The 15704-nt window shown below is 49.5% G+C and overlaps 1 protein-coding gene across 3 annotated transcripts in view; it reads left to right on the top strand.

The window, feature by feature from the left end:
- AXL (AXL receptor tyrosine kinase) overlaps positions 1 to 15704 on the top strand; it is a 44368-nt gene that overhangs the window by 19849 nt on the left and 8815 nt on the right. The window contains exons 8-16 of one of the 3 annotated variants that reach the window (XM_050768417.1): positions 46 to 185; positions 746 to 896; positions 1149 to 1175; positions 4411 to 4594; positions 5196 to 5287; positions 10465 to 10560; positions 10694 to 10771; positions 14724 to 14816; positions 15220 to 15341. In XM_050768417.1, coding sequence (XP_050624374.1) covers positions 46 to 185; positions 746 to 896; positions 1149 to 1175; positions 4411 to 4594; positions 5196 to 5287; positions 10465 to 10560; positions 10694 to 10771; positions 14724 to 14816; positions 15220 to 15341 — 983 coding nt within the window. The remainder of the gene's footprint in view (positions 1 to 45; positions 186 to 745; positions 897 to 1148; positions 1176 to 4410; positions 4595 to 5195; positions 5288 to 10464; positions 10561 to 10693; positions 10772 to 14723; positions 14817 to 15219; positions 15342 to 15704) is intronic. The other 2 variants (XM_050768418.1, XM_050768419.1) reach the window with 2 other exon arrangements.

A 15704-nucleotide genomic window follows, 5' to 3' on the forward strand; every position in this document is an offset into this window, starting at 1 on the left:
AGGAAGAGGTGGGGGTGCCAGCTTCCCCTCTTCCCTGTCCTCCAGTGCCCCTGGGCCCCCCTGAGAACATTAGTGCCACGCGGAATGGGAGCCAGGCCTTCGTGCATTGGCAGGAGCCCCGGGCGCCCCTGCAGGGTACCCTGTTAGGGTACCGGCTGGCGTATCAAGGCCAGGACACCCCAGAGGTGGGTGCTGCTGGTGGGACTGGAGTGGAGTGGCTGGCGGGGGAGGGAGACAGGGAGGAGAAGATATCAGGGCAGACATGGACGGTTGTGCACGTTGGGTAGTACGCAATTGCTCTACGCCTAGAGGGGCACGTTCAGGGAAGGTTCATATTCACATTCTGGGGAGAATAAGGGGGTCTAGGGGAGGGCATGGGGAATGGCTATTTTTGAACCACTGCAAAAGCATTTGAGCAGACTTGTATTTACTATAACGATTTCACAGCAGATAGTTGTATAGCACCTTGGGGAAGGGGTACCTTTTCCCAATTTGCACAAAGGCACTGCTATCAGGGCTAGCAATACCCTGACGCAGGGAGAGAGGATGGAAAGGGAAGCTAGAAGGGGATGGAGGGATACAGGTTAAAGGATGAGGATGAGAGATGAAGGGGAGGACAAGGAAGGATGAGGAGTTGGAGGATGGGGAGAGGGCTTTGAGAAAGAGATGGGGCATTGAGCCCAAGAGTGAAGGCTTAACAGCTGGGGGTGAGGCTCTACCCTGATGCCACTTCTGGACCCCCTAGGTGCTAATGGACATAGGGCTAAGGCAAGAGGTGACCCTGGAGCTGCAGGGGGACGGGTCTGTGTCCAATCTGACAGTGTGTGTGGCAGCCTACACTGCTGCTGGGGATGGACCCTGGAGCCTCCCAGTACCCCTGGAGGCCTGGCGCCCAGGTAAGTCCAAAGCCATGCCCAATCTGCTTTAACCCTATTTCTCCCTGACAGCCCTGACTTACTCCCTGTACCTTTCAGAGTTACCGCAACCTAGGCCCTGTTCCTACCCCGAGCCTTACCGAGAGCCGCCCTCACTCCCTTACCCATGCCATGGCCTCACTCCTTTACCCGTGCCACACCCTCACTCCCTTACCTGTGCCACGCCAGTCTTGTCCTCTCTGAGCACGTCTCCTCTGTCCTTTCTTCTCACAGGGCAAGCACAGCCAGTCCACCAGCTGGGTAAGGGCTTCCACACCCCGTCTCCTCCCTCCCTCCCCTCAACACCTAGTGGGGGTGCTGTCACCATACATACTCATTGCACATCCCTTTCATGTTTCTCGAACTCATCACTCTAACTTACTTCTTGAGTTTGTGTGGTCCTTGATGGAGGTGCCTATAATGGCCTAGCATAGCACATTGTAGGTATTCAGGGAATGACAGGTGGGTGGGTGGGTGGATGGATGAACAAATGGATGGATGGATATATGGAGGGTGGATGGGTGGGTGGGTCAATGGATGAATAGAGGGTGGATAGGTGGGTGAACAGATAAATGACTGGATGGTGAGTGGATAAATGGATGGGTAGACGGATGGGTGGATGGATGGATGGATATATAGAGGGTGGATGGGTGGGTGGGTCAATGGATTAATAGATGGGGTGGATAGGTGGATGAATAAAAGATGACTGGGTGGTGAGTGGATCCATGAATGGGTAGATGGGTGGATGGATGGATGGTTGGATAAATGGATGGATGGACAGATGGATGGATTTGTGAGTGGATGAATGGATGAAGGGATGAGTAGAAAGGTGGATGGATGGAGGAATGAGGTATCCTCCTCACATCCATCCCTCTCAAATATTTCTCTAACAATTCTCAAACATTCCTCCTACACTCATTGTATCCTCTGGGCACTATTACAGCCCGCTCTTGTAACTCAACCCACTAGCCTTCAGTATTCCTCACATCCCTTCCTGCATTTCTTCACATACCCTTTCCAAGCTCATTCCACCCTCCTTTCACATACATCCCATTATAATCCATTCCTCCCACATGAATCCCAAGGCCCATTGCACAACCACACTTCTCATTCACAAACTCTGCACACCTTGTACGCACTTACCATACCTTTCACATTGCAAACACTGAAAAACATTGTCCACAACTTTCCCACACCCGATTCTCCTTGCATGCTTACCCCACACTCCATAGACATCATTCCCTCACCCTTCACTAATCCCAACCCATCTCACTCTGCACACTCACCCTGAACCCCTTGCACACTCAGCACATAACGATCTTTATTTCTTACACACTCCATTCCACCCCTGCCCTTTTTATACCCCCTTTCTGTGCACCCCATACTCCTCATCTGCCCTTCTCACATCTTTTGCATGCTCACTGCACACTTCTGTCACACTGCAATTACATCCTTAAAGTTCCTTGCTCACTCCTTGTATCTAAGACTTCATGAATACTCTTCCCACTTCACACACCCCCAACTTTTCCAGCAGCCATTCAACCCTGTATATGCTTATCATATCCCTTTGGATATTTATTTCACCCTCATTCCTTGCTTTATGGAAACCCTTGTGGCCGGGTGCAGTGGCTCACGCCTGTAATCCCAGCACTTTGGGAGGCCTGAGACAGGTGGATCACCTGAGGTCAGGAGTTCAAGACCAGCCTGGCCAGCATGGCGAAAACCCATCTCTACTAAAAATACAAAAATTAGCTGGGCGTGGTGGTGCGAGCCTGTAATCCCAGCTACTCGGGAGGCTGAGGCACAAGAATTGCTTGAACCTGGGAGGCGGAGGTTACAGTGAGCTAAGATCACGCCACTGTACTCCAGCCTGGGCAATAGAGCAAGACTCTGTCTCAAATTAAAAAAAAAAAAAGAAAGAAAAGAAAAAAAAATTAGCCAAGTGGCACAGACCTGCAGTCCCAGCTACTCAGGAGACATGGTGAAATCCTGTCTCTACCAAAAAAAGAATACAAAAATTAGCCGGGCATGGTGGTGCACACCTGTAATCCCAGCTACTTGGAAGCTGAGGCAGGAGATTTGCTTGAAACTGGGAGGCAGAGGTTGCAATGAGCTGAGATTGGGCCACTGCACTCCAGCCTGGGTGAAAGAATGAGACCCTGTCTCAAAAAAAAAAAAAAAAAACAAAAACAAAAAAAAAAGAGAGAAAGAAAATCCTTTTGTAGTCATTGCATTCTCCTCAAAAGATATTCCTGGCCGGGCGCGGTGGCTCAAGCCTGTAATCCCAGCACTTTGGGAGGCCGAGACGGGCGGATCACGAGGTCAGGAGATCGAGACCATCCTGGCTAACACAGTGAAACCCCGTCTCTACTAAAAATACAAAAACTTAGCCGGGCGAGGTGGCAGGCGCCTGTAGTCCCAGCTACTCAGGAGGCTGAGGCAGGAGAATGGCGTGAACCCGGGAGGCGGAGCTTGCAGTGAGCTGAGATCCGGCCACTGCACTCCAGCCTGGGTGACAGAGCGAGACTCTGTCTCAAAAAAAAAAAAAAAAAAAAAGATATTCCTTAGTCCTTCATTCACCAGCCTCGCCCTCCGTGCACACGCTTCATGCACCGTCCTACACTGCAAGGATCTCCTTCCCCACTCACCTGTTTATCTATACTCTAGTCCACCCTCCTTGCACAATCATCACATTTCTCACACTAACCTATGCTACTTGAGGTTTCTCCACACCCATCTCATGTTCATCTAGCCCTCCTGGCACACTCATAACCCGTTCCACACATCTCTCTCTCCCATTCCACACTCAATGCACACTCCTCAAATATCCATTCCACTCTTCTGTTTTTTTGGATCTTGGTGGGGTAATATGTGGTAACTTAAAGTAAGGAAAACTACAAACGCCCAAACAGGGACTTGAACCCTGGACCACCAGGTTAAAAGGCTGATGCTCTACCAACTGAGCTGTGCTGGCACTCGCTCTTTTTTTTTTTTTTTTTTTTTTTGAGATGGAGTCTCGCTCTGTCACCCAGGCTGGAGTGCAGTGGCGCGATCTCGGCTCACTGCAACCTCTGCCTCCCAGATTCAAGCGATTCTCCTGCCTCAGTTTCTGAGTAGCTGGGATTACAGGTGTGCACCAGCACCCCAGCTAATTTTTGTATATATATATCTTTTAAGTAGAGACAGGGTTTCACCATGTCTGCCAGGCTGGTCTTGAACTCCTCGCCTCAAGTAACCCGCCCGCCTTGGCCTCCCAAAGTGTTGGGATAACAGGCGTGAGCCACTGCACCTGGCCTCCATCCCACTCTCAACTCACCCATCCTACAACTTTCACACACTCCTGCCTTAACATGCACTTGTATCACATCCATTGCATACCCTGTCCAGCCCAGCCTATTCAGATATGTGAATGCATCCATCACACACCGCATCAAGTATGTGCACATCTTTACCGAGGCCTTCTGCCTCCCTCCAACATCACCCCTTTGGGTCCCAGAGAGCTGGATCCAAGGCCTCATCCATGACCTGTTCCTCGTACCCCCGATAGTGAAGGAAACTTCAGCTCCTGCCTTCTCGTGGCCCTGGTGGTATATACTGCTAGGAGCAGTCGTGGCCGCTGCCTGTGTCCTCATCTTGGCTCTCTTCCTTGTCCACCGGCGAAAGAAGGAGACCCGTTATGGGTAAGTTGGAACCACATGGGGAGGCTGTGTGGCCTGGGATGGAGAGGCTGGAGGCAGGGAGGCCAGTGAGGAGGCTGGTGCAGGAGGAGTGATGACCAAGAATTGGAATGAGGGCAAGGGAAGCCAGGCGCGATGGCTCACGCCTGTAATCCCAGCACTTTGGGAGGCTGAAGCGGGTGGATCACTTGAGGTCAGGAGTTTGAGACCAGCCTGGCCAACATGGCGAAATCCTGTCTCTACTAAAAAATACAAAAATTAGCCGGACGTGGTGGCACACGCCTGTGGTCCCAGCTACTTGGGAGGCTGAGGCACAGAAATCACTTGAACCCAGGAGATGGAGGCTACAGTGAGCTGAGATCGCACCACTGCACTCCAGCCTGGGTGACAGAGTGAGACCCTGTTTCAAAAAAAAGAATGAGGGCAAGGGGGTGTGTGGAGTGAACGGAAGGCGGAAGGTAGCTGTCCAAGACATGCTCAGCAAATGCTAGCAGAGAGGGCAGGCAGGGCTTGAGGCTGAGATGCTACTTGCTCAACTGCTGGTTGGGGAGGGGGTTCCACATGGTTTTTCCTTGCCCTCACCTACTCCCCCGCTCCCCCCCAGAGAAGTGTTCGAGCCAACAGTGGAAAGAGGTGAACTGGTAGTCAGGTACCGCGTGCGCAAGTCCTACAGTCGCCGGACCACTGAAGCTACCTGTAAGTGAACCCTGTGCCCCACTGCCCTGGCCTGGAGCTAAAGGCTATAGAGAATCTGACCTGCTGGGCTTCTATAGATGTGTCAGCCAAACGTTTCTGAAGGCCTTGGGATACTAGCATGGCAGAATCATAGCCCCTAGAAATAACAGATTTGTGGAACCACAGAGAACTTTCAAGGAATAGAATCTTAGACACAGTAAATCTTAGAAACACCAAGGCTAGGTGTGGTGGCTCATGCCTGTAATCCTAGCACTTTGGGGGGCCGAGGTGGGAGGATCACTTGAGCCCAGGAGTTCGAGACCAGCCTGGGCAGCATGGCGAAACCCTGTTTCTACCAAAAAAAAAAAAAAAATTAGCCAGGTATGGTGGCATTCCCCTATAGTCTCAGATACTCCGGAGGCTGAGGTAGGAGGATCACCTGAGCCCAGGGAGGTCGAGGCTGCAGTAAGCCATGATCACACCACTGCACTCCAGCCTGGGTGACAGAGCAAGACCCTGTCTCAAGAAAGAAAAATAAATAAATAAATGAAAGAAAAGAAACACCAAACCTCAGAGCCATTGGATCTTAGAAGATGCAATGATGATGATAATGATGAAGATAATGACAATCACGAAGAAATGATGATGATGAAATAATGTTGAGATTAGATGGTGATGATGTGATAATAATCACAGGCAACCCTAGCACTACCTACGTGACAGGCTCCATTCTAAGCATTCTACATGTATCATTTAACCCTCAGAGCAACCCAAGGACACGGGTTTCTTTTTTCTTTTTTTTTAGACAAAGTCTCGCTCTGTCACCCAGGCTGGAGCACAGTGACACAATCTCAATCTCAGCTCACTGCAACCTCCACCTCCCGGGTTCAAGCAATTCTCATGCCTCAGCCTCCCGAGTAGCTGGGATTACAGGCACATGGCACCACGCCTGGCTAATTTTTGCATTTTTAGTAAAGATGGGGTTTTACTAACCCCGTCTTTGTTGGCCAGGCTGTTCTTGGAATTCCTGGTCTCAAGTGATCAACCTGCCTTGGCCTCCCAAAGTGCTGGGAGAATAGGCGTGAGCCACCACGCCTAGCTGGAGGTGGGTTTCTTATCACCTTCACTTCACAGATGAGGCAGCTTTGGAGCAGAGTGATTAAGTCACTTGCCCAAGGCCACACAGCTTGTAAATTGGATAGCTGGGATTTGAACCCAGGCACTTTTGCTCTGAAGTCTATACTTTTTTTTTTTAGACAGAATCTTGTTCTGTCACCTAGGCTGGAGTGCAGTGGCATGATCTCGGCTCACTGCAACCTCCGCCTCCTGGATTCAAGTGACTCTCCTGCCTCAGCCTCCCGAGTAGCTGGGACTATAGGCACATGCCAAAACGCCTGGCTAATTTTTGTGCTTTTAGTAGAGACAGGGTTTCACCATATTTGCCAGACTGGTCTTGAACTCCTGACCCCATGATCCACCCACCTTGGCCTCCCAAAGTGCTGGGATTACAGGCATGAACCACCGCGCCCAGCCTGAAGTCTATACTCTTAACTGCCACACTCTACTACCTCTTGGAATTATAGATTGGTAGAGAGATAGAATCGATCTTGGCCTGAAAAGTTATATGCATATACTCTACACCCTTATATTTTTGAAATAATAAAATCTTAGAACTATAGACTCTCCATTAGAAGACTGGAAAGTCATGGAAGGTCTCAGCTAAGGAGGGGATCTCAGAGGCCCAGTCAAATCTCTTCTTTTGGCCAGGCGCAGTGGCTCACGCCTGTAATCCCAACACTTTGGTAGGTCTAGGCAGGCAGACACTTGAGGTCAGGAGTTCGAGACCAGCCTGGCCGGCATGGCAAGACCCTGTCTCTACTAAAAATACAAAAATTAGCCAGACGTGGTGGTGCACATCTGTAATCCCAGCTACTCGGGAGGCTGAGGCAGGAGAATCACTTGAATCCGGAAGGTGGAGGTTGCAGTGAGCCGAGATGGTGCCACTGCACTCCAGCCTGGGCGATAGAGAGAGACTCTGTCTCAGGAAAAAAAAAAAAAAAAAAGAATCTCAGGCTAGGCGCGGTGGCTCATGCCTGTAATCCCCAGCACTTTGGGAGGCCAAGGCGGACAGATCACGAGGTCAGGAGTTCAAGATCAGCCTGACCAACATGGTCAAACCCCATCAAAAATTAGCCAGGTGTGGTGGTGCACGCCTGTAGTCCCAGCTGCTTGGGAGGCCGAGGCAGGAGAATTGCTTTAACCTGGGAGGCAGAGGTTGCAGTGAGCCGAGATCGGGCCACTGCACTCCAGCTTGGGTGATAGAGCAAGACTTTGTCTCAAAAAAAAAAAGGAGCTCATCTTTCAGTTAGGGAAACAGAAATTCAGAAAGAAAAAGCTAGGTCTCTTCCTAGCACACAATGAGAAAGCCGCCAGGGCCCCAGGGGGATGTTTGGAAAGGGCTGGGAAAGACATTTATTTAAGAAGAGAAGGAAGAAGCAACGATGTTCCGGTGATTTAACTGAGTAACATACAGCAGCCATTCTCAGGGTGTGAGCCTGGTCCCCTGTGGTCCCCGAGACCTTTGCAGGGGGCCCATAAGGTCAAATCTATTTTCATACTATTACCAAGACATTATTTGCTCTTCTGCTTTCTCATTCTCTCACGAGCATTCAGTGCAGTTTTCCAGAGGCTCCCTGATGTGGGATGATGTCATCCATCACTCTGACAGCTGATGGACCTTGTATATTCTTGTTTTAAAAATCTATCAGGCTGGGCGCGGTGGCACACGCTTGTAATCCCACCACTTTGGGAGGCCAAGGCGGGCAGATTGCTTGAGGTCAGGAGTTTGAGACCAGCCTGGACAACATGGTGAAACCCCATTTCTACTAAAATACAAAAATTTTAGTATTTTTGTATACTAAAATACAAAAATTTTAGTATACAAATTTTTGTATGTGTGTGGTGGTGCATGCCTGTAATCCTAGCTACTCGGGAGGCTGAGGAAAGAGAATCGCTTGAACCTGGGAGGCGGAGGTTGCAGTGAGCCGAGATCGCACCACTGCACTCTAGCCTGGAGAACCAGAGTGAGACTCTCTCTCAAAAAAAAAACAAAAAAAAAAATTAAATAAACCTCATAGGTTTTCTTTTGAGGCCTAGGAGCTTGAAACCAGCATGGGCAACATGGCAAAACCCCACCTCTACATTAAAAAAAAAAACACAAAAATTTGCTGGGTGTGGTGGCACACGCCTGTAATCCCAGCTGCTCAGGAGGATGAGGCAGGAGAATCACTTGAACCCAGGAGGTGGAGGTTGCAGTGAGCTGAGATTGTGCCACTGTACTCTAGCCTAGGCGACAGAGTGAGACTCTGTTTCCAAAAAAAATTTTTCTTTTTTTAGAGATGGGGTCTGGCTATGTTGCCCATGCTGATCTCCAACTCCTGGCCTCAAGTGGTCCTCCTTCCTTGGCCTCCCAAATTGCTGGGATTACAAGCGTGAACCACTGTGCCCAGCTAGTTTTATTTTTGAATACAGAAATATTGAGATATATATATATACACACACATATATATATGTAACTCACATAAACAAAAGCTCTTTCTAGTCCTCAATAATTCTAACAATGTAAAGGTGTCCTGATGTCAATTTGTTTGAGAATGATCATATAACAATGAAAATGGATAAATTACAATTACACCCAACAACAACTAGATTATAACTATTTCATAGATATCATGTTGAGTGAAAGAAGCCAGACACGAAAGAGAATATACTATGTGATTCCATTTTTATAACATTTCAAAACTAATCTATTGTAACAGAAATCAAGAAAGTGGCTACCCCTAGGAGGGCAGGTCATGTTCTGTTCTTGTCCTGAGTGCTAGTTACACATTTGTGTTTGATTTGTGAAAATCCACTGAGTTGGCCGGGCGTGGTGGCTCACGCCTGTAATCCCAGCACTTTGGGAGGCCAAGATGGGCAGATCACCTGAGTTCGGGAGTTCCAGACCAGCCTGACCAACATGGAGAAACCCTCTCTCTACTAAAAATACAAAATTAGCCAGGCGTGGTGGCACATGCCTGTAATCCCAGCTACTCGGGACGCTGAGGCAGGAGAATTGCTTGAACCTGAGAGGCGTAGGTTGCGGTGAGCTGAGATTGCACCATTGCACTCCAGCCTGGGCAACAGGAACGAAACTCCATCTTAAAAAAATAAAAAAGAAAAGAAAAAGAAAAGAAAATACACTGAGTTGCTTATTTACAATTTGTGCAGGTTATACTTCAATAGCAAGAAATATTTTTGTGTGTGTGTGTTGTTTGAGATGGGGTCTTGCTCTGTCACCCAGGTTGGGGTGCAGTGGCATGAGCTCAGCTCACTGCAACCTCCACCTCTGGGCTCAAGTGATCCTCCAACCTCAGCCTCCTGAGTAGCTAGGACTACAGGCATGTGCCACCATACATGGCTAGCTTTTGTATTTTTTCTAGAGACGGGGATTCGCCATGTTGCCCAGACTGGTCTTAAAGTCCTGGACTCAAGTGATCCACCAGCCTCAGCTTCCCAAAGTGCTGGGATTACAGGCATGAGCCACTGCATCCGGCAAAATAAATATTTGTATTTTATTTTATTTTTGAGACGGAGTCTTGCTCTGTCACCCAGGCTGGAGTGAAGTGGTGTGATCTCAGCTCACTGCAACCTCTGTGTCCTGGGTTCAAGCAATTTTCCTGCCTCAGCCTCCCCAGTAGCTAGGACTACAAGCATGTACCACCACACATGGCTAATTTTTGTATTTTTTTGGAGAGACAGGGATTTGCCTTGTTGCCCAGGCTGGCCTTGAACTCCTGGACTCAAGTGATCCACCTGCCTCTGCCTCCCAAAGTGCTGGGATTACAGGCGTAAGCCACTGTGCCCGGCAAACAAAATATTTTTAACAACTGGTACAGCAGGGCACTGACCCATCAGGGTGCCCACTGGAGCAAGAGTGTGGCCAGGCTTTACGCCTTTAGTTCCCTTTGAGAGAAGGTTCAGGGGGTCCAGAGGAGGAGCTGGGGTGGAAGTGGCGGGTGCTGAGGGCAGTAGTTAATTTTGAATCAGTGCAGAAGTATATCAGTGTTTCAATAATGGGTCTATCCCTACTGGTGGGTGAATGTCACCTGAATGTCAGCCCTGCCCCATGGCTCTGTCCACCCCAACCTTGCATGCAGTGAACAGCCTGGGCATCAGTGAAGAGCTGAAGGAGAAGCTGCGGGATGTGATGGTGGACCGGCACAAGGTGGCCCTGGGGAAGACTCTGGGAGAAGGTGAGTCCCCCTGCAGCATACACACATCCTTCTGAACTTCTGAGATCCTGCACTTCCACACTCCCACCCAACTATAGGAAATACAGTCCCCACAGGCCATGTGAGGTCAGTGTCTCCCTCTGGCCCCCCACAGGAGAGTTTGGAGCCGTGATGGAAGGCCAGCTCAACCAGGACGACTCCATCCTCAAGGTGGCTGTGAAGACAATGAAGAGTGAGTTATATGCACATGTGTGGGACCCCCAGCCCCTTCCCTATGCCCCTGAGAAAGAAGAGAGCAGAAAAGTTAACAGCAAGTTAACCATAGCCTAGAACTTCTGTTGTTTCCAGATAGGCAATGGAGCCCCTGCCAGGTACTTCAACAGAAGGAATTGAATACGGGGAGATTAGTATAAAGGTGGGAAATGGGCTGAAGGAACATCTGGGGCAGGGAGGGAAACCAGAGATGAGCAGCAGCAGGAAGTCACTTCCATCCCTAGGCCTGAAGGACAGAGGGAGCAAGTGGTGTTACCAGAATCCACAGCTAGGGACACCAGGCAGGAGCTGGTATCACAAAGTTAGAGGTTGCTCTGTGGGAGCTAAAAACCCAGAAGAACACTTTGGGAGGCCGAGGCAGCAGATCGCTTGAGTCCAGGAGTTCGAGACCAACCTGGGCAATATGGTGAAACCACATCTCTATGAAAAAAAAAATAATAATAACAATAACAAAAAATTAGCTGGGTATGGTGGCACATGCCTGCAGTCCCAGCTACTTGGGAGGCTGAGGTGGGAGAATCGCTTGAGTCTGGGAGGCAGAGGTTGCAGTGAGCTATGATCATGCCACTGCACTCCAATCTGGGTGACAGAGTGAGACTTTGTTTTAAAAAAATAAAACACACATGGCTGGGCGTGGCGGCTCAAGTCTGTAATCTCAGCACTTTGGGAGGCTGAGGCAGGTGGATCATCTGAGGTCAGGAGTTCGTGGCTGGCCTGATCTACATAGTGAAACCCCACCTCTACTAAAAATACAAAAATTAGCCAGGTGTGGTGGCGGGCACCTGTAATCCCAGCTACTCGGGAGGCTGAGGCAGGAGAATCGCTTGAACCCTGGAGATGGAGCTTGCAGTGAGCCGAGATTGCACCACTGCACTCCAGCCTGGGCGACAGAGCAAGACTCTGTCTGAAAAAAAAAAAAATTGAAACACACACATGCACACACGGGAGACACAACCACCACCAAGGGAATACCAGAAGCAGAGAGAGGGTGAAATACCCTGACTTCTCCCTTCCTCCACGCTACCTGCCAGTTTCCCATCAGGGCCTACCTCTCATTGGCAAATCCCAAGAGGAAACCACTAGGAAAGGGAGCCAGGGAAATGTAGTTTTCAGGGGCTGGCCTGCTGTGATACATAGCAGAGCAGGAGAAGCTCTAGAATGAGGAATACCTGGCTGAATCATTTACCAGCCATGCGATCTTAGGCAAATGACTTTCCCTCTCTGAGCCTCCCACCTGTCATCTGGAAAAAAGGACCCTAATGTCCCCACCTTCCAAAGCTGTGAGGCAAAGCACTTCATGCTGAGGGTGGCAAGTAGGACATGCTTGTTAATGTGGACTAGGACTATATTATTTACATCATCAGAGAGGGCAGGAGCCATTTCAGGGTTACATAGCAGAGGAAGTCCAGGGCTAAGTTCTTCACACACAGGGAAGGAGAAGCATAGGGGGTTCAGATTGGGGCTGGTGGTGAGTAGAGAATGATCCTTTCTGAACTACAGGGCTTAAAAGCTTGGGCTATGAAGTCATTACCCACTCATTCATTATTGAGCACCTCCTGTGTACCAGGTTATTTTTGTTTGTTTGTTTGTTTTGCTTTGTTTTGTTTTGAGAAGGAGTCTCACTCTGCTGCCCAGGCTGGAGTGCAGTGGCGTGATCTCGGCTCACTGCAACCTCCCCCTCCTGAGTTCAAGCGATTCTTCTTCCTCAGCCTCCCAAGTAGTTGGATTACAGGCGCACGCCACCACGCCTAGCTAATTTTTGTATTTTTAGTAAAGACGGGGTTTCACTGTGTTGGCCAGGCTGGTCTTGAACTCCTGACCTCAGGTGATCTGCCTGCCTTGGCCTCCCAAAGTGCTAGGATTACAGCCGTGAGCCACTGCACCCAGCCTCAGGTTTACGTTTTTTGTTTTTTGGTTTTTGTTTTTTGAGACAGAGTCTCACTCTGTCACCAGGCCGGAGTGCAGTGGCATGATCTCGGCTCACTGCAAGCTCCGCCTCCCGGGTTCACGCCATTCGCCTGCCTCAGCCTCCCAAGTAGCTGGGACTACAGGTGCACGCCACCACGCCCAGCTAATTTTTGTATTTTTAGTAGAGATGGGGTTTCACCCTGTTGGCCAGGATGGTCTCGATCTCTTGACCTCGTGATCCACCCACCTCAGCATTCCAAAGTGTTGGGGTTACAGGTATGAGCTACCACACCTGGCCTACGTTTTTTGTTTTTTGAGACAGAGTCTTACTCGTTGCTCCAGCTGGAGTGCTGTGGCAGGATCACAGCTCACTGTAGTCTCAACCTCTGAGGCTCAAGCGATCCTTCCCACACAACCTCTCACTGGTTATAGTCTTGGCCTGGGTCTGAATCCCAGCAGTGCAACCTTGGGCAAGTCATTTTGCCTCTGTGAGCCACAGTGTTCTGAACTGTTAAATGGGATGATACTTGTATGGGTCCCCAGGGCAGGTAGGGAAGTGCTAGGGAGCAGCCTGGGTGGTTGTGAACAGGTGGACCCTGGAGCTAGACTGCCTGGGTTTGAGATCTGCCTCTTCCACCTCCAAGCCGTGTGTTCGTTCCCTTAGGCAGACTCTGTAACCTTTCTGTGCCTTGCTTTCTTCATCTTTAAAGTAGAGATAGGCCAGGCACAGTGGCTCATGCCTGTAATCGCAGTGCTTTGGGAGGCCGAGATGGAAGGATCACTTGAGGTTAGGAGTTTGAGACCAGCCTGGACAACATAGCAAGACTCCCTCTCTTAAAAAATTGGCCGGGTATGGTGGCTAACACCTGAAATCCTAGCACTTTGGGAGGCCAAGGTAGGCAGATCACTTGAAGTGGGGAGTTTGAGACCAGCCTGACCAACATGGTAAAACCCCATCTCTACTAAAAATACAAAAATTAGCCGGGCGTGATGGTGCATGCCTGTAATCCCAGCTACTTGGGAGGCTGAGGCATGAGAATCTCTTGAAATGGGGAGGCAGAGGTTGCAGTGAGCCAAGATTGCGCCACTGCACTCAAGCCTGGGGGACAAGGGCGAAACTCCATCTCAAAAAAAAAGAAAAAAAAAATATATATTATATATATGTATGTATAAATATATATATTATATATATGTATGTATAAATATATATATTTTATATATGTATGTATAAATATATATATTTTATATATGTATGTATAAAAATATATATATATATGTATGTATGTATATCCAGGATGGTGGTGCGTGCCTGTGGTCCCAGCTACTCAGGAAGGCAAGCCTAGGAGTTTGAACCCACAGTGAACTGTGATTGCTGTGATCACATCCATCCTGGGTGACAGCACAAGACCCTGTCTCAAAAACAAAAAACAAAACAATAAAATGGGAATGATAATAGTAGCACCTGAGAAGATTAAATGAGTTAATATATACAAAGTTGGCCAATCGCAGTGGCTCACTCCTGTAATCCCAGCACTTTGGGAGGCCGAGGCGGGCGGATCACGAGGTCAGGAGATCGAGACCATCCTGGCTAACATGGTGAAACCCCGTCTCTACTAAAAATACAAAAAATTAGCCAGGTGTGGTGGCGGGCGCCTGTAGTCCCAGCTACTCGGGAGGCTGAGGCAGGAGAATTGCTTGAACCCGAGAGGCGGAGTTTGCAGTAAGCTGAGATCGAACCACTGCACTCCAGCCTGGGCGACAGAGTGAGACTCCATCTCAAAAACAAAACAAAACAAACAAACAAACAAAAAACCCCACTCTCTCTCTCTCTCTATATATATATATACACACACATAAAATGCTGAGTATGGCACCTGGTACTTACTAATCATGTTTGATGAAGATGAGTGATCATGATGATGATGATGATGATGGAGAGGAGGTGGAGAGAGAGTCCTCCCTCTCCTCCCCTCCACCACACCCACCTTTCTCTCTCCCTCAAGTTGCCATCTGCACAAGGTCAGAGCTGGAGGATTTCCTGAGTGAAGCAGTCTGCATGAAGGAATTCGACCATCCCAATGTCATGAGGCTCATCGGTGAGAGAGGAGCAGATTCAAGGGGTCTACAGGCCCCATGGGGGCCATTGCAGAGGGAAGACCCCTTCTTCTGGCCATGGGAAGATCAAACTTCCAGGCTTCCTGTTCCCCGCTCCTTCAGGGTCAGCAAGCTTCCCCCTCCTACTCTCCCTCAGCTTGGAATGTGACCTCTGACCAGTCCCAGAAATAGCTGAGGTCCCCAGGAGGGCTCCGGAAATGTCCCTGGGAACTGTGCTGGAAACGGCTTCTCTGCAGCTCGGTCCTTGCCACTGCCAGTACCCCCCAGACAATATGGTGGCCAGATTGGATGGGGAGTGAGAAGGAGACGCTGGAGGCTGGCTGGGAGGGGGCTTGGCTTCCCCTTCTGCCCAGTAGGAGTGACAGGGCTATCTGGGGGGCTCAGGTGTCTGTTTCCAGGGTTCTGAACGAGAGAGCTTTCCAGCACCTGTGGTCATCTTACCTTTCATGAAGCATGGAGACCTACACAGCTTCCTCCTCTATTCCCGGCTTGGGGACCAGCCAGTGGTAAGGGGCATTTAGTCATCCAGTCTACAAATATTAACTGAGTATCTATCAGGTACCCAGGGCTGCTCAGACCCTGGGAAGACCATGGTGACCAGGAGCTTACTCTCCTGGAGCATGTCTTCCAGCAGGGGAGGGGCAGACAATAAACAAGCTAATAAATACCTGAGCAAGATGATTTAAGTGTTTCAGTGCTAGGAAGGAAATACACTAGGATGGATGATAAGGAGGCCAGGCAGTGAATTTGGGTGGACGTGGAAGATCTTGCTGAGGAGGTGATTGTGAAGGAGTTGGGGCTGGGGGGATGTCTGGAGATCTGGGCAGGAAGCGATCCCAACAGAGCGCACAGCATAGGCAAAGGCTGGA

This window comes from Macaca thibetana, chromosome 19, assembly GCF_024542745.1.
Source record: "Macaca thibetana thibetana isolate TM-01 chromosome 19, ASM2454274v1, whole genome shotgun sequence".
Taxonomy (NCBI): Eukaryota; Metazoa; Chordata; class Mammalia; order Primates; family Cercopithecidae; genus Macaca; species Macaca thibetana.